This window comes from Pseudomicrostroma glucosiphilum (genome assembly GCF_003144135.1).
Source record: "Pseudomicrostroma glucosiphilum strain MCA 4718 unplaced genomic scaffold BCV69scaffold_19, whole genome shotgun sequence".
In the NCBI taxonomy this organism is placed as follows: domain Eukaryota; kingdom Fungi; phylum Basidiomycota; class Exobasidiomycetes; order Microstromatales; family Microstromataceae; genus Microstroma; species Microstroma glucosiphilum.
The window spans coordinates 108,151-125,996 of NW_020289931.1; the positions used below are offsets into that span (position 1 = coordinate 108,151).

At 55.8% G+C, this 17,846-nt stretch overlaps 6 protein-coding genes across 6 annotated transcripts; 5 read left to right on the forward strand and 1 right to left on the reverse strand.

The window, feature by feature from the left end:
• Nucleotides 1-442: 442 nt before the first annotated feature.
• On the forward strand, nucleotides 443-1,120 carry BCV69DRAFT_232752 (hypothetical protein; the record flags this gene model as incomplete). Its single annotated transcript, XM_025489848.1, has 2 exons — nucleotides 443-743; nucleotides 837-1,120. Coding segments are annotated over 2 exons (585 nt in total), but the record flags the coding sequence as incomplete, so codon positions are not given.
• Nucleotides 1,121-2,399: 1,279 nt separating this feature from the next.
• Nucleotides 2,400-4,511, forward strand: BCV69DRAFT_285519 (hypothetical protein). Its single transcript, XM_025493419.1, has one exon. It carries the CDS (start codon nucleotides 2,686-2,688, stop codon nucleotides 4,336-4,338), a length of 1,653 nt encoding a protein of 550 aa, XP_025345087.1. The 5' UTR covers nucleotides 2,400-2,685; the 3' UTR covers nucleotides 4,339-4,511.
• A 305-nt stretch (nucleotides 4,512-4,816) lies between these two features.
• Nucleotides 4,817-6,071, reverse strand: BCV69DRAFT_88668 (hypothetical protein). Its single transcript, XM_025495606.1, has one exon. The coding sequence runs from the start codon at nucleotides 5,845-5,847 to the stop codon at nucleotides 4,849-4,851; it is 999 nt and encodes a 332-aa protein (XP_025345088.1). The 5' UTR covers nucleotides 5,848-6,071; the 3' UTR covers nucleotides 4,817-4,848.
• A 1,800-nt stretch (nucleotides 6,072-7,871) lies between these two features.
• BCV69DRAFT_253619 (nucleotide sugar dehydrogenase) lies at nucleotides 7,872-9,462 on the forward strand (the record flags this gene model as incomplete). The annotated part of the gene is made up of 2 exons (XM_025490529.1): nucleotides 7,872-7,959; nucleotides 8,039-9,462. The coding sequence occupies 2 exons, from the start codon at nucleotides 7,872-7,874 to the stop codon at nucleotides 9,460-9,462; spliced, it is 1,512 nt and encodes a 503-aa protein (XP_025345089.1).
• Nucleotides 9,463-9,728: 266 nt separating this feature from the next.
• On the forward strand, nucleotides 9,729-11,104 carry BCV69DRAFT_285522 (urease accessory protein ureG). The gene is made up of 4 exons (XM_025493420.1): nucleotides 9,729-10,194; nucleotides 10,219-10,220; nucleotides 10,549-10,695; nucleotides 10,769-11,104. Exons 1-4 carry the CDS (start codon nucleotides 9,769-9,771, stop codon nucleotides 11,055-11,057), a joined length of 864 nt encoding a protein of 287 aa, XP_025345090.1. The 5' UTR covers nucleotides 9,729-9,768; the 3' UTR covers nucleotides 11,058-11,104.
• A 532-nt stretch (nucleotides 11,105-11,636) lies between these two features.
• On the forward strand, nucleotides 11,637-17,681 carry BCV69DRAFT_264148 (hypothetical protein; the record flags this gene model as incomplete). The annotated part of the gene is made up of 2 exons (XM_025490747.1): nucleotides 11,637-11,941; nucleotides 12,014-17,681. The coding sequence occupies exons 1-2, from the start codon at nucleotides 11,667-11,669 to the stop codon at nucleotides 17,679-17,681; spliced, it is 5,943 nt and encodes a 1,980-aa protein (XP_025345091.1). The 5' UTR covers nucleotides 11,637-11,666.
• Between the last annotated feature and the right edge of the window lie 165 nt (nucleotides 17,682-17,846).

Sequence of the window (17,846 nt, forward strand, 5' to 3'; positions counted from 1 at the left end):
TTACACTTTAGACGTCCCACTGGGAGATCGTTACGCCACCTGAAATCACATCTATTTGGCCTTCCTGATTTGCAACACAAGCCACAACTTCCCCTCACTTCTCAAACCAAGCCACAAGTTCCATCAAGTGTCACCTCAACAACGCCTTACTCGAACGTCTAATTCTAGGCCACAACAGATGCTCGCAGCTCCAGGGTTTTTGCAGGAAGGTGTTGGCAGCGTCTCAAGGTCTGAATTGGTTCGTCGAGTGGCTTCGGTGCAGCCCAACTTCACTACCTGTGACTGTGGCTTCATCGACTCCTACGATCCGGCCCAGGCCGTTTATACGAATTATTACAGAGTGGACTTCACCGACAGCTCCTACACTCGTGCGAACCTCACAAGTCAATTCAGACTGTCCAACAATGATGTCGATGCTCGCTCTTCCGGCGGGAAATATATCCGACACTACTCGCCTGGACAAGTGGCGCTGTCTTCGAGCGGAGTGGAGCTGACTGTGTCACCGGTCTCAGCTAGCAATACCACGCGCGTTCCGGTGGCTGGAGTCTATGCCAAAGCTTACGACTGGGGCTTTGGCAGCTATCATCTTCAAGCGGAGGTGACCAGCATCGTGGGCACAGTGTCTGCCTTTTTCGTCTATGGCAGCTCTACGAGTGCAGCTGTCATGGAATATGTCAGTAAGCCGAATTGGGGAAATGGATCGCAATTCATTCGAGACACAGTAGCGCCACAAATTTACGACAGTAGAGGCAATCCCAGCACAAAAACGTATGGAACCACCAAGCCTAAAAGCCAGAAAACATCATTTTCTTCTGTAAGTAGCCTGCGGAATCAAGCGAAGGGCAGGATAGAAGTCTACATTCACGTGCAGCTGACCCCATGCTTCGACTCTTGTCGCGCTCAGACTGTCCACAACTGGGGCTTCAGCTGGCGACCCGCTTCCGTCACGTATGGGCTGGACAACACCTACTCCACCAAGCTCACAACAAATGTACCTCAGACGCCGGGGCTGGTAGCCTTCTCGAGCTGGTCCGACGGCAATCCTAATTATTCGCAGGGACCCCCGAAGAGCAATGCAACCTTCACGGTAGAACAGTTGTGGGTAGTCCATAACGCTACCGTAAACAGTGGTGCGGTCAACTACAACGCTCTAGTCAACGGCGTCTACTCCACGACTCCTGTCATGACCTGCCAGAAGAGGAAGAAACCATGCTACGTAGGTTCGCCTGGTGGTGACTCCAATGGTCTGTCACTCACAAGGCAGACTACGAGCGCAGCGATCAAGAGATCAGCATCATCTGCGTCGACGACTGGACCCGTAGGAACGGCGTTGGCCCTCTGGCTCTTGGCCTTTCTCATATTCTCATTGCAGTGATTACTTCCCGATGCATTTGTAAATCGTTTTGTTTTTGTTTCATTGCATATATTTTGTATTTTGCTCATTGCCAATTTGCCAGTAAATAGCATATTAGACGCATCCTACATCGACACTGTGATTCTCTCTACCCATTCACTCCTTGATCAGGTCATACTGACCACGTCCAGCGGAAGCAAGCAAATCTTGGAAGGGAAGCTGTTGTGACATCTCTTCGATCCTGAGGACGTCACATTCCACTTTAATGACGATCTCCCCGGGACTGGATCCCTGAGCACTCCGAAGCGAGGGAGGTGCTAGATCTCGCAGTAAAGCGTCACACCGATGGCCAGAGACCGGACTCCGAGTGTGGGCTCGAAGAACAGGGTAATAAGCCGCTGGGGGACGCTATTGTCCGTCAAAGAGCCTTTTCCCTTTCGTGATGGTAAAGGCGCCGCATTCGACTGATTCGGCTCCTTCGTGGTGAGTTCCGATCGCATTACCGGCTTTACCTCAGAGTTCTCCAGAGAGATTGCAGACTTTGTCAAAGCGCCAGGACACCATCGTGCCAATCACCAGCGCGCAGGGGTCTGGTTCGCCGTTGAAGGTTGCGTCTTGGCAGTACTACTGCGCTTCTTTCCTGTGCAGCTCGTGCCAAGCACAACGGTAGGCGCTCAGGCCGGCGCTTTGATCGCTGAATGGCGAGGCCGCTGCTGATGCTTGTGGACTGACGACGCGCCGGGTCAGTCCTGATCTCGAACACAACGGATGTTGCTCGTCGTTCCGCCTTTACACTAAGGTTTGCCACTCCATTGTTCTACGGTACCTCGCTTGGCCTGTCAGGGAACTTCGCTAAACTATTCGCCTAGCTCCTAAGCGAGGTCGTAAGGGTCCACGCCCATGTCACTGACGAGATCCGCTGACAGGGGCGCAGTGCCCACGCGTTCGCTGACCCTCTGGATGCGGGAAGCAGCTGGGGCGCGCCAGCTGCAGGATCTCGCTTGAGGTCGCTTCGGCTTACCTTCGGATCTCGTTCAACATAGATCGTTGTACAGTCCTGCCCCACACAGTCCCGCTTTGACGCTGCTATCGAGCGCATTCAGTCTGAGACACCTCGCCGTCGTACCGAGACGAGATCGGCGTCGAAAGTACACGGCATGGGCGTATGAGCGGTTGCTAGCGAGTCACAAGACTAGAGGCGAAGCGGGACGATGTATCTGTTATTAGAGGGCCCCGATCTGAATGCTCATACCTCGCTAGCCTTTTTTGACTTCATCTATCTAGTTATCTCACAACATCTGCTTGCCCACTAGAGTCAATACACGCTCACCATGACCCTGGCTATGGCTTCAAGTACTGATCCCTCGGCCGAGTTCACCGCTCCTGCGAAGCCTGTCTGTCTCCCCGGACCGGCTAGAGCTGTCGTGAACCAGAGAAGACGATCACGTTCTGCCTCTTTCATCTTGTACGACCATCTCGCTGCTCGAGACTGGGCCGTAACGGCTGCAGGTCAGATCAACGTGCAAATGTCAGATCACATGACTGACTACAGCGCTTCAGCAGAACCGCAAGAGCCGCTCGCAGGCATACTCTCGCCGCCCGTGCGAGGTCGAGGACGACGCAACGCCCTCTCTATACACGTGCAACCATCCTCCACCACAAGTACCCAAGTATTTTGGAACGAGCCGCAACCATTCGCAACAGCTCTTGAGCTGAGGCACAAGCAGAAAGAGCAGGTCTACGACCCGCTAGAGGTCGACCTATGCGCCATGTCATTGGCTCCTCCACCACGCATCAGGCGCGAGTTGACATATGGGACACTAGCTTCGCTCGATTTATCAACAACGACGGATCGCTGCTCCTGTGGAAAGCGAGCTTCGTACTCCGCCTCATCCGCTACCGATTCGGCGATCTCCTCGTGCTTCTCGGCTATCCCTTCGGATCTCGAAGTAGCCTCGTTTTACAGCGCAGCTACCGAATGCCCTCCCTTTTACAACGGCACTGGACAAAAAGATAGCATAGTCGCTTCTCGATCAAGAGATAGCAAGCCTATCTCCGGAACACTCCATGCATTCGGCCCGGAAGCTTTTCTGGTTCACTTACGTGATCGGGCAGCCCGAGACGAGCATGTCACAGGGATAGGCAGTCTGCCAGGCGTAGACCCCTCTACTGGTTTGCTCGACAGTGTGGACCCCCAGGGCTCCACGGAGGTCTCTTTTTCGGAGAGCAAAATCCGTCAGCAGCGAAATGCCATGAGGGATCTTACTGAAGAGCTCGAGGTCTACCTGGCCGCGCTGGTCGAGCGTCGGGGCGACTGTCCTGCTACCGTTGGTTCCCAAGCTTTCGCCACGATCTCGAGTCTCTTATCCGCTTCTCGCTCTCGAGACAACCAAGCTCAGCAAAGCTCCAGCAGTGCCTCACCTTGGACATCGGCCGACATGGAGCGCGAGTTGACACCAGAGAGCGAGATGCTGAACATGTCAGCTGCCTGCAGACGTCTGTCTCTACAGAATCCTGCCATCCTCCTTCCCTTCAGTCTCATGCCTCCCAAGCAACAGATGCTGCTGGCGGGTATGAGTAGCGTTGCAGAGCAAAGACGTCGCTCTTGCACAGGCGCCTTGGCCTCTTGGGACGACCTTCAAGACGCACGCCAGCCTATGGACAAACTCTTCTCGCAGCGACAGGTCAGGGAAGAGCGCTGCGATGTCAGGTTGATCCAAGGAGTGGCAGCTCTCGCGACCTCCCTCTTTGCTACCCCTGAGCTCCGGACTGATTCTGGTCCGTCACTCGTCTTCCAGCCTGTCAATACTTTCGACGGGGAGGTGTTGACCACCGTATCACAGGTGCTTGGAAGGCATCGAGAAAATTGGAGTCTCCTTCTCGCAGCAGACAGACGTCTGTCTGTGGCTTCCGAAACAGATGACACTCTCTTGGCAGCCCTGTTCGCATACGCCGCTTCCTCATTGTTGCCTAGCTTACCCTGAAATTCCACCAATGTTTTTATCAGAGTCTTTGCCGTTCCTGTGTCCCTAGCTCCGTACTTCTCTCGTCACGAATGCTGCAAACGTTTTCTTCCCTTCTTTCGGTATCAATATGCCTGCTCGATCCCTGTACGCCTCCGTGTCGAGCCCATTTGAATGCACGTCTAGTCTCAGCGGTACGATCTTGCACGTCAGATAAGAGCTACAGGACTTAGCCTTCGACTCCTGTGACAATCGCATGCGCGAGTTCACCCATCGAATGTGAGCCCTCTGCGGAGTCATTGTGGGGCAGACTCAATTTGAAAAGTGTAGTCATAGAGGGACCCGATCGAGAGAAGAAGTGATGGATTGGAAAGTCTATGTATTGCGTGGCGGAAGTCCGAAACAACAAGGTGTTCGAAGGGAAACGAAGTAACGAATCGGGTCAACGAAAGAATGTACAACAAGTAACGATGCGAAATGATAGTCTAGAGGTTGAACGTGCAGAGGGTCTCGACGCGGCTCCCGAGGTGCTCAAGGAGCAGACATGGCTCTAGCTCTGCCTTCGAGTCCCACCCCACCGGACGGACGCAGACTCTCGAGCTCCGCGACGTGAGATGGTCTACGGTCGAAGGGTTGGCAGATCTGATCAATCTGTGCAGCGGTGAAACATGCACCCTCATCGTCGGAGTATTCGCCTTCGCTGTCGCTGTTGCTCAGACCTTCCTTTCCTTCGAGTGTGGTGGGACACGGAGGTGAGAAGTAGTCTACCTGCTTCCAGCCAGGAGCTTGAAGCTCAGGTGTGGCCGGGTTGCTGTCGAAGCCAGAGGCGGTAGACCAGCTGAAGAGAGACAATTGGCGGGGAGAGCGCTCAAGACTGGTGCCGAGGAATCGGCGAGGGAAAGACTTGCGGCGGCTTTGCACCTTGCTGCTGCTTGAGGTCGAGGCAAGAGGGAATGAAGGTTCTTCGCTTCGTAGGTCTTGCACTGGGTACTGAGGCTCGTACTGAGCATGAGCGGCACCAAGTCGGCTTGCATCACGGCAGTTGTGTAGATCCAGCAGGAGTGACCCAGGCGCGAGCGAAAGAACATCGGCGGTGTTGCACGAGTATTCGCTGAGGTCGCTCAAGGAGCTGTTGCTGCTCATGGGACGAAGGCTGCTGCAGTGTGAAGGCAGCAGAGAAGGCGTGGTGTCGAGTGGGTCGAAGCGCACTTCGTCTTCGAAGCCTCGAGCAGAGGGAAATCCGCCCGGGCAGAGCTGGCTGGGTACCGGCTCACGATTTTGCTCCTGTCCATACCACTGCGGCAGGGGCTTAACTTCGCCGCTGAGGTCCACGTTGGAGAACCCGCCGTTGGTCGAAGACAGGGATGCGGAATTCTTGTCGAAGGAGTACTGCCATTGGTAAGGCAGTGCGTTGGACAATCGCCTAGCTGCGGCTACTGCATAGCCCACAGGAGATACGTGGTGCGCCTCCTTGCTGGAGTGAGCGGCCGAAGGCATTGGTAGAAGAGAGGGGGCGAAGGAAGCAACCATTGTAGCGTGAATTGTGAAGTTTTAGTGACTGGCTGGCTTACACTTGCTTCCCAATGGATGGGGCACGTTAAATATAACAGAAGTGGGGTAGATCAAAAGTCTCTGTTCCTTTGTCCTGAGCTTTAAGTACTCAGGCGACCGGAACAGTGCGAGGCCACTCTTTGTCCGGCGAAAATCATCCGACGAGACGCATTTGCTTGTATGGGTACGCGGAAGTGACTTCTGGCCGGGGGATCGGGGCATTGCCCTTGGAAAAAGGTGGGAACGGTCTTCTCACGACCTCACTCCATCCGAGACACCCCGGCTTGCCTTCTGCTATGACATGAAGGTCCCGATCAGCAAGCCGATGGTCAAGTCTGACCGCGGCTGACGAGATGTGCCTGCAGGACCTACCAATGTGAGCGTGAAGGTCCCGGGCATTGATGCCTATTCGCTCATTGGTGGTGACTCAGAACAGTGCTAAGCGAGGGCGCTTACCAAGGTTCCCCCTGCAGCTCGGCTTTGTTCCTGTCGAGGGTACGTACCCCTTGCCTCCTCGGACGGTGATCGCATGACACTTACCTCCGAGCTCTGTGCTTGGTTTCATGGCAGTGGGGAGGGTGGGAACATCTTCGCGTCGGTCAGGACGGATGCGGTGGCTTGGCCACCTCGGCCGAAAGGTTCCGTGCGTTGGACCCTGACAAGCGGCAAGATTTCTGCTGGTGCACGCTCTTTCCGGCGATGCGGCGGACGGTGAATGTCCAGTGAAGCTGAGTGCGAACGTTGGCTGCTTGCCAAGAAGCTCAAGGTACCGGGGCTGCAGGATGTACCCGTCGATTCAAGAGGAGATGGATGCGGAGAGGCGGAGCGCACATGGCCAAACAGCTTCCCGCGTCCAACTTCTACCTCCGCTCCTTCCATGCACGGAAGCAGCTCGGCATGTTGAGCGGAGTCTCCACCTGTCAGCTGCCCTACGATTTGCCACGGGCGGTGACGCAAATCTGGCAAACGGCCAGGAAGATGCAGTGATGGATGGTGATGGACTTACGGACTTTCAACTCTCCGCACGGTGAATTGAGCAAAGATGAACATCCGGCAAAGTCTATGACCAGGAAGAGTGAGCCACTGCTGCACAGGCCGCCAAGCACGATACCTTCCCATACGCGCAGACAAAGCAAGAGACGTGCAGCAAAGATTCGCAGGTCCATCGAGCCGATAGGCTCGCCCTCGCCCTGGACGACTACACACAAATCCTCTCAGAAAGTGCCCGCTGTGCCGATAGATGTTGGGGACATCTGATCAGCCCGCTACTGCGAGGGCAGCGCTTCGCCTGCGTAGCGAGGTGACCATCTCGCTCGCTTCTGCTCGGCTAGTGCCCAACATTCAGGTACGCATGGCATCCATCGAGCCACGTTGCCCGGGATCTCCCAAAGCGTCGCGCAAAGGCGGTGACCCGGTGCAACAATTGCCCGACGGCGACGACTGGCAGCTGATCGATCTCAGGGCCAGGGCTGGTCGGCGACAGCCACAAGGGGCACGTCAGGTAAACCTTCTTGTTCCCACGCTAGAGGCTCTAGGTAAGGCCCTGTCAGCATGGCAGTCCCGATGCAGTCGCAAGTTGCCGCCAAGTGAACTCTGATTGCATTGTGACAGAACCTCTTGACTCCAGTAGGCCTATTTCGGAATTGGCAAAGCCGAGAAGGTGAGAGCCAAGGATAGCGCCACAGTACAATTCTGGCCGCGAAGGGTACCCTGTCCCCGCACTGAGCCATGGGCACTTGACCAAAGCGTCCGGTGTCTTTCCACGGAGGTAGCGTCCATAGATAATGAGAACCTATAAGACTGGCACGAACAGTGTGGTAAGACTATTCTCATCACCCCATCACCAGCACTTCTTTACAGTGTCGAGCACATTCCCCTCATCTCCGTACTGCCCACTTCCCCTACACCAACCGCCCAAAATGCCCCACGTAATCCCCACCGAGCTGCCTTCCTCCCTTCCTCTGACCGCTGTGACGATCATGGAGAACCCTGAGGAGCTCCTGATGCAGCGTCAGCCTGTAGTCACTGCCACCTTCGACAGCAACGGAGACGACGAGTCGGTCTTTCCCAAGGTCCGGAATATCTGCTGCAGTGAGTCATTGCTTCCCTGCTACCTCAAGGGTCAGAGGAAGATGTTGATGCTGACACATTTTGCTTACCCCTCCCACAGTTGGTGCCGGTTACGTCGGTGGTCCCACCTGTGCCGTTCTGGCATGGAAGTGCCCCGACATCAAGGTGACCATCTGCGATCTGTCTCAGCCCAGGATCGACGCCTGGAACTCGGACACGCTACCTATCTTCGAGCCGGGACTTTCGGAAATCGTCTTCGAGGCCCGCGGTCGCAACCTCTTCTTCACCACCGACGTCGACAATGCCATTGCCGAGGCCGATCTGATCTTCGTCTCTGTCAACACACCCACCAAGACCAGTGGTGTGGGTGCTGGTGTCGCTGCCGACCTTTGCTACGTCGAGGCCGCCACAAGAAGGATCGCAGCACTGAGCAGGAAGGGAGCCATCATCGTAGAGAAGTCGACTGTGCCTTGCAGGACCGCCGAGAGCATGCGACAGATCCTATCCGCCACCTCGCCACAAGAAGGAGCTGTCTTTGAGATCCTCTCCAACCCAGAGTTTCTCGCAGAGGGCACTGCCGTCGAGGATCTTCTGGACCCTGCACGTATCCTGATCGGTGCCCTTGACACACCACGTGGTCAATTGGCACAGCGCAGGCTCGTCGAGGTATACGCTAACTGGGTGGCACCCAAGAACATCCTCACCACCTCGCTTTGGTCATCGGAGCTTTCCAAGCTGGCTGCCAACGCTCTCCTGGCTCAGCGAGTCTCTTCCATCAATGCCATTGCCGCCATCTGTGAGGCCACTGGTTCCAACGTCTTCGAGGTGTCCAACGCCTGTGGTCTCGACCCTCGTATCGGCTCGCAATTCCTCAAGGCCGGTCTGGGCTTCGGTGGTTCGTGCTTCCAGAAGGACATCTTCAACCTCATCTACCTTTCCACTTCGCTGAACCTTCCCGAGGTGGCAGAGTACTGGGCTCAGGTGCTGAAGATGAACGAGTGGACCAAGTCGCGCTTCACTCGTGGTGTTGTCAAGAAGATGTTCTCCACCATCACCAGGAAGACCATCGTGTGTGCTGGTTACGCCTTCAAGAAGGACACTGGAGATATCCGTGAGGCCCCTGCCATCAACGTCGCCCGAGACTTGATGGAGGATGGCGCCTGCCTCCGCATCTACGACCCCAAGGTCACTGCCGAGTCGATCCACGAGTCTCTCAAGGGCTTCACTTACATCGACTGGGCTACCGCCTCTGCTGCTGGACCATGGGACCTTCCCCAGGCTGGTACCTACACAATCTGCCCTTCGCTAGACGCCGCTTTGGTCAACGCTTCTGCCCTCCTCTTCGTCACCGACTGGTCTGAGTTCAAGGGTCTGGACCTGGAGTGGTGGACTGCCACCCACGCCAAGATGACCAAGCCAGCCATGGTCTTCGATGGTAGGGACATCCTCAACACTGCCGAGTGTGCCCACTTGAGAAAGATTGGCTTCGGTGTGGAGAAGACTGGAGTGGGCCATGCCATTTAGAGAGATCTTTGGAGTCACGGACAATAGAGTAGATGATGGTTTCGTTTTGCGCTTCGCGCCTTGTATTATACCTTTGCTTTGCAAGTCATCGTTCAATAAAGCTACTTAGATACCATTCCCCTCGTCTGAAGCTTGCTCCCACATCGCCTGGCTCACCCTCCCTCGCCCAATCACTCCGATGTGCGCAACGCGGGGTTGTACGCTTCCGCTCCGCCAAGCCCTCGAGCCTTATTTCCCTTCCCACTATACCCAGTACAAGGCTTGCCCCTACATCGTACCATCTCTTCTCCCCTCTATCCTCACGTCATGTCTGTGTGCGACATCAAGCTTGGTTCCACCGCCTCTGGTCAGCCCCCAAGCAACGCCTCGCATTCCCACGATGGCGCCCCTGCCCACTCCCACTCTCACGAGCACTCGCACAGCGCAGCTCCCGGAGGCGACCACGGACACACCCACGAGATTATGGACCACCCAGGCAAGTTCGGCGAGCGCGATCTCCCAGACTTCTCACGCCGTAACTGGGAAGAGAGGGCCTTCACCGTGGGGCACGGAGGGCCTGTGGGCAGCGGTAAGACGGCATTGACCCTGGCCATCTGTAAGAGGTTGAGGGACAAGCTCAACATTGGAGTCGTCACGAATGACATCTTCACTAGGGAAGATCAAGAGTTCCTGATCAGAAATTCGGCATTGGATCCGCCTAGCAGGATTAGGGCTGTTGAAACAGGAGGCTGCGTGAGTTTGATGCGAGGAGCGCTTCCCGGTGGAGAAGTAGATGCTGAGCCTTTCTCATGTCCGGTTTGATGCCATGTATGCGGTGTCCTTTGCCCTCAGCGTGAGTACTACGGGTAGGCGAATGCTCGTGTCGAGCGCCATGTGACTAACAGCTACCCTTCCCTCACCCTTCCCTCACCCTTCCCTCACCCTTCCCTCACCCTTCCCTCACCCTTCCCTCACCCTTCCCTCACCCTTCCCTCACCCTTCCCTTGCCCCTGTGCCCTTTCAGCGTGAGTAGATGCGTACATCCTGAAGCGGAGCCATGCTTTGCCGCACATTCTCACACAGCTGTCATCTTGTTCCCTTACTTAGTCACGCCGCCATTCGCGAGGACATCTCATCGAACCTGGAAGCCCTCGAGCAGCTCCAGGCAGAGTTTGAGACGCAGCTTTTGCTGGTGGAGAGTGGAGGTGATAACTTGGCTGCCAGCTACAGCAAAGAGCTGGCCGACTTCGAGATGTGAGTGGTCGAGGCGGCAGGCTTCGCACAGAGACCGCCCCTGCTCATAATCTTCTATCTGATTCCTGCGCAGCTACATCATTGACGTAGCAGGAGGGGACAAGGTCCCCCGTAAGGGTGGTCCGGGTATCTCGCAATCCGACCTTCTCGTGATCAACAAGATCGACCTGGCCCCACATGTCGGCGCCTCGTTGGAAGTGATGGAGAGGGATGCAGCCATCATGAGAGACGGCGGACCGACGCTCTTCACCAGTGTCAAGAATGATCAGGGCATCGATGAGGTCGTCGAGCTCATCCTGGAGGCAAGGAGAAGGGCAGGCGCTGACAAATCGGGAAAGCCTTTGAGTGCGGTATCGAAGTAAAGGCTGGAGTGAGATAAATCGTCAGAGTGCTAGTCATACGTCTTCGGGAACAGAACAGGTCAATGTACTGATTTCGAAACATCGTGCTCGTGCCTCCTTTGCTCCGCCGGATCGTTGCCGCGGAATGTCTGCTGAACGTCTTCGTGTATAGCTCCTGATGATGGTCTCACATCGTAAGCTGTCTCAGTGAGGCTGTAGCAATCGTTGGCGGTCCAGGTAGCGTCTATCAGGCGGGGCTGGTGTTGCTCTCGGTCACCTCCACCCGCTCAGGGCGCCCACTCCGCCTTTCCGCTGAGTGCAGGCGGCCGCGTCAGCCCGGGGAAAGAGGTCAAGGCGGAGCACTTCTTCCTCGAAGCCCCTCCTCGACCTTTGACCTTTCTCTTCATCGTGCTGCGACCTAGAGCTCTAGACAGCATCAAAGCTAGCGGTGCATATCTACTCGTCACCAGCTACTGTTTCTGCTTTTTGCTGGCCAGCAGTCAGACGTGTTACACCCTGTTCCCTCCCCCCCCATACTAGTCTCACCTTCGCAGGCCACTCACCATGGCCGACGAGGAAGATGACTACGCCGACTCGGTCGACGATGAGTACATCGAGGTCGACTCCCCCATGGAGCCGCCTACCGACATGTACGACGACGACGATGAGCTGCAAGAAGGCGCGACTCTCCTAGGGCAGTCTCTCACCTCACCATCGAAGCCTGCGTCCGCCACGCCCAGTCGCCCCACCAAGACGAAGATCAAGGTCAAGGTGCACAAGGAGGATCGGACCAAAATGATGGACTGGCCCGAATCGCTTCCATATGAGTGTGAAAGCTTGGAGGAATTTGACCAGAGGCTGGCTTTCATAGAGAGGAAGCTCATAGAGTGTATAGAGGCCAAAGAGTGAGTCAGCCCTGAAGGAGTCTTGAGCATCGGGGGAGGCTGTGTCTTACACACCTAATCACTTGTTCACAGCTACGACGTTGGTCTTATACAATGGAACCACAAGCTACAATGTCTCATCAGTCTCAAGTACCCCATCTTGCGCTCCACGCGAGCGTCCCTCGCAGCATTGTACTACCACCTCACACTCATACCCGGCTTGGACACTCGCATTGTAGATGTATGCGCCTCGATGGCCATCACCCTCCTTGCGCCCAAGCGTAAGATCTCGAGCAGAGATTTGACACTACCGTGGAAGCCTCTATATGACCTTCTGTACGCTCAGCTGTTCCCTAAGTCGAGGACTATCGGCCTTACCGCCATTGCCAACACCCTACTCGACCTCGCTATTACAGCTCAACGCTTTTACTCACCATTAGACGCCGATGATATGCTGGAGGAGATTCTGCCTTTCATGGACGGCTCTAGCGTTAACTCCGTCATCGCAGCGCAAGCTTTCCTCGTACACTTTCTGCCCCTCTCCAAGCCGCAGCGATGGCTCCCGGCTATGTTCAGGCTGTGGAGTACGTTTGAAAGCAGTCTCTTCGACGATCAGATGATTGACCTGCTGGCCAGACTGTCGGAAATGCACTGCGATCCAGCCATCTCGGCCGAGTCATCTTCCTCTTCTCCATCGCTCGAGCCGAGAGACTCAGACTCGACCACCTCTGCTCCCATCGGCCTTTGGAAAGACGTGGGCCTGCTTACCAAGGACCAATTCTCACTGGTCATGACCAAGGCTCTTCGGGCAGCCGGACTACCTGTTGGAGCCAACAAGCATGCAAATGCCACGTTGATGGCTCAGTCCATCAGCATGAGGTCAGGACCAGACGCCGCAGTGTCCGATACGATTATGAGGATGAAGAAACCCTCGAGGCCCGTGACGAACATGGCAGTTATCATGGTGTATAATATGAGCTGTGATGGCCCTGTTGCACCGCCAGAGGGCGAAGCAACTCCTTCACCGCCAACAAGTGGAGGAGAAACTTCTAATGAGCAGCACAGCTTCTTGGCGGGATCGCGCGCATTGGATGCTGTCGCTCGCTTTTTACAAGCTACAGAGACGTACTTCCACCCCTCAAATTGGGGTCCATGGCAATTTGCACTCGCAGGCTTCGTGGGTGAGCTCTCTGCGACTTTCCTCAACCGGTGGCGAGATGAGCAACGGAGCGACTGCAAGACTCCTCTGGATCGACGTCTGACTCCGGCAATCAAGAGGGAGTTTGTACAGACTAGCAAGACTGTCTGCTTGCTCAGTATGTTCGGCAAGGATGGCTTGACCATTGCAGCTTCGCAGAAAGCCCTCAAGCGACTGGCCATCCTAGAGCCCGACTTGATCATTCCGGCTGTGCTGGACAGGGCATATTCATCTCTCGAGGAGTTGGAGACGACACATCGGACGACCGCCATCATCACGATGCTCTCGGCCTTGTCGCTTCCCTTGGTCTCCCGAGAGATCTTCCCTGCTGGCGGTAAGCACCTGGCTCCACTGCTCCATCTCTGCCTGCCTGCCTTCGATCCTACGGATGCATCGAAGACCATGTGCGCCTGCTCCTTCGTAGTTACGGCTCTCATGACCATCAGGCTGGACGACTTGACTCGCCCAGAGCTGACAGACAGCGCTGTTGATGATGCGGATGCACCCAATGGCGAGAGCGAGGAAGCAGCTGTCGCAAGGATGTCTCGCAGGGAAGAAGACGATGCGCTACGAATGAGTACCGGCGACTTCGTCGAGTGGTCCATTGAGTACTTCAACCGCGTCTTTGTCATCTGCGCTGCGCTGCCCGAAGAAGGAGCGACGGGCAAGGTGGGAGGAAAGCAGGAGGAGCAAGTCATTGCCTCTTTGCTCGCCTCGACAGACTCAGTTGTGGTGGCCATGAGCCCTCACCTCCGCGCCATTACCTTCAATCACATCCTTAAGTACTGCGCTGAGAACACTTCTCCTAGCGCAACGAGGGTGATTGGGTCGATCATTGCTTGCTTTGCTAGAGTCGATCCGGAATTGACTCTTAGCAAGATCTTCCCACTTGTCGATGCGAGGATTCGAGAAGAGCTGCAGCACGGCGCCAGCTCCGCTCGCACAATCTCCGGGAACACCACTGCTCCTGTTGATGCAGCTCTACACTGGCACATCGCCATTCTCATGGGCGCCATCTCTTACAGCGGAAAGGCTGTCCTCAAGTACAGGGAGGGACTCTTGTCGCTGTGCGGCTTGCTCATCGAGAGGACACGATCTGTCAAAGGCTTCACTATGACTGCTGGCTTGGTCAATCGCCTGATCACCGTTCTTTGCACGTTCTATCCTTCGGACTGGCATTGCCTAAACCCTGACGAGTGGAATGACCCTCAGATTGCGCGCAATTCGCATATGCACTGGGGCAAGCTCTACGAGGCAAGAGATGCCCAACTGCGCTGGCACATCCCAGATGAGGAGGATGTCGGCTTCGCCATTGAGGTCTTGCAGAGACTCGTCGAGCCCAGGATGGATGAATTCTTGGAGCTGCAGTCAGTGGCCCACGAGCTCAGGGACACGGTATGGTCCAACGACTTCATTCGCAAGCTGTCACTGCTCAAGTATTGTTTCACCGCACAAGCCAGTCTGGTGCCTGACGCTAGGGCTGGAGGCGGCGAGCAGGCTTCCGATGCTGGCAATGAGTGCATGGAGTTCATCCAGCCTCCGCCTGCTTTCAAGTCTGGCTTTGTGCTGCAAGAACCCGAATCGCCTCACTACAAGTATGTGGTAGGTTTCAGGGAGAGGTTGGGAGAATTGCTTTATCGCAGCGCCACATCGACTAAGGCGAGTGAGGCAGAGGACAAACAAGGCTGTATCAGACTTCTTCTGCGCACTGTGCGTACCTACCTGTCTGACTACAGCTACTCTTCAGAAGAGTACAATAATCAGTCACAAGCTCTCAGCTTCTACCGCAAGATCTTTAAGGTCTATCCACGCCAAAAGGAGCAGCCGCGTATGCTGTGGATCCGACGAGCTGCTTTCTACCACGCCTCGCGCGGACGACTGAATGCTTTCCATCGACGTAGGACAGCGCTGGATGACAAGCTCATCAAGGACATTGTGCTGGAATACTGCATGAGTACTTATGTCGGCATTAGGAAGACTGCTCAAAACACGCTGGACCACATTGCTGGTCTCTACGATGGTACGCGACAGATCTGCATGCCCATCTTGCTACGTGCTGTCGCTCCAGGCGTGGGTGATGACCGAATGAAGGGTGCCCTGTACTGCCTGGGTAGCAAAGGTTTCGGCAATTTGGCCATCGTCGATGCTCGCTTTACATCTGACTACATCACGTGCCTGATCAATGCTCAGCATCACCCCAAGCCGTCCCTGCAGAAAGTCGTGCGAGCTCTGCTGGGGGACTTCTGCGCCCGCTTTGCCGAGCCGTCGACTTTCAAGTTCAGGATCGAGACCCCCCAGGAGCTGGTGACGGTCGTCCGGACCATCGAGCGGTCTCTCGGTTCGGCTACACCTTCTACGCCTGTGCAAGTCCTTGAAGAGGTGGTCGCAAAGAGACAATCCCGAAGTCACGAGATCGATGGTCTTCAAGCCAAGCTCAATCCCGTCTTGCTCAAGATCGCAAGGGACCCACATGTGCACTGGTCATTTGCTCAATTCGCTGCCCGCATTCTCCGAGCTCTGATTCGCCGTGATCAGCCAATCAATCCTGAGGTAGCATCGTACTTCGTCCAGGAGCTGGTCTCGGACAACCCAAATCTACGCAAGTACGCTACTGGGGCATTGACTCGATTGCTATACTTCATCAAGCTCAGGACGCTCTGCGCCTCTGACCAGGACCTCGCCGTAGGCAAGTCGACTAACCCTCTCAAGCGCAAGGAGACGCTGCCAGTGCCTATGACTCGGGGCTATGAGAACGACATGGCCGATAGCTTGGTCGTACCGATGGACGCGGAAGCGGGAGAAAGCTCACACCGAGCCAAATACAGAGACCGAACACATCTCGGTTGGTTGGTCTGGGGCAAAGAGGCAACGTACTACGCCATGCCGCCCAAAGACCAAGCGCCATGGCAATGGGACGAGTCCTCCAAGGCGGCTGTCGACGCGATGTGGTCTAGCGGTCTGAGCAGTGATGAATACTGGAGCAAGCTCTTCTCTATCCTGGGCCAGGAGAAGCCGAGAACGTATCCTGCGACAGAAAATTTCGGCCTCATCAAGAGCTTTGCGCAAATTTATGGGTACGCAGTGCAGGACATCATCGCTCCGATCGCAAACCGCGCTATCGGCCTGCAGGATCGTCATGCCCATCGCGCTGCGTCCGAAGCCATCGTCGGAGTGATCAAGGGCAGCAAACACTGGCCTCTCGATGACCAAGACAAGTTCTGGGCATGGTTGGTACCGCTTTTCCCTCGCATCTTCAAGGAGTCAACGCAAGACTCGCAGCAAGCATGGAGTGAGATGGTCCACCAGACTTTCGATGGACGAGACCCTCGAAGAGCTCAGCCGCTCCTCGACTTTACAGTTCAGCGAGCCAAAGAGTATCAAGAGGGCAAGGGCGAGTTTGAGTCGCTCAACGAGCAGAAGAGGGCACACGGCATGTTCCGCTCACTCATTGCGCTGCTGGATCGCAAGCTCACAGCTCGCGCGCCCGAGTTTGTCGAGGTCTATTCGAAGGATCTCGGATCGGCTTTCGGAGAATTGAGGTCTGAGCAGAGCGAGATCCTGGCTGACTTGGACTTATTCAGCGTTGCGCCGCGCTACCCTTCTGTCGAGCACTTTTTGCGAGACGCAAGTGGTCAAGAAGACGGTGCTCCCCTTTCGGAGATGCCAGACGTCTACAAGGCGCGCTTCGAGATGATCAAGGCCAGCCTGGAGGAGTCACGACCATCTCGAGTGCCACTGTCACAGGGTACCTCGCGGTACGACTGCATCTCCATGACTGCCCTCCTGTGGGTGTCGACGACGCTAGGCGACCATCGCCATTCGAAGATGGAGTACCACGCCATCGAGTTCCTTCCGCATATCTTCCAGATGCTCGAGTTGAAGGACAATCCTGAACTCTCGAACCTTGCACGAGCTGCTCTTACCAAGATCTGCACACACCACTTTGGTCCCGGTGCCTTGCCAGGCAAATTGGTGGAGCAATTGCTCACCTTGCTCAAGGAGTCCAAGGATTCATGGAGGGTCCGTCTAGACGCGCTGCCCATTCTGCAAGTGGCCTACTTCCAGAATCTCTTCTACTTAGGACCAGCCGACATCAGAGGTATGGTAGATGTGCTCCTGGCCCTGCTGAAAGACGCGCATCCAGAAGTTAGGGAGATGGTCGCGACTTCCCTCAGTGGCATCGTCCGCTGTTCAGAGCGCAAGCTCATCTCCGACCTCAAGCGTCGCTTCACCTACACCGTCACGCACACTCTGCTCCCCGCTCGCGGCTCAGAAGAGTACAGTTCTGCCCTCATCGAGCTCCACTCTGGTATCCTGGGAGCAACGGCCCTCCTCTCTGCCTTTCCCTATGAGATCCCAAGCTGGATGCCCGAACTACTCCTACAGACCGTCTGTCAACATACCGATGATCCACCACCTGTGAGCACTACGATTAAAAAGTGCGCTAGGGAATGGAAGAGGACTCATCAGGATGGATGGGAAGAGGCTAGTAAGGCTTTTACTCCAGAGGAATTGGCAGAGGTGAATGCGTGGGCATTGGGGAGGTCGGATTATTATGCTTGAGGAGGAGGAGGAGGACGACGAGGGCAGAGGGGAAAGGAGGAGGAGGTGCAGGAGGGAGAGAGAGGGAGGAGAGGGAGGGGGAGAGTGCTCTGGCCGATAGGGAAGAGGTAGTTGAACACGTCAAGGAGCTTTGCCCCTCGGAATGAAGAGCTTCATCACATGTAC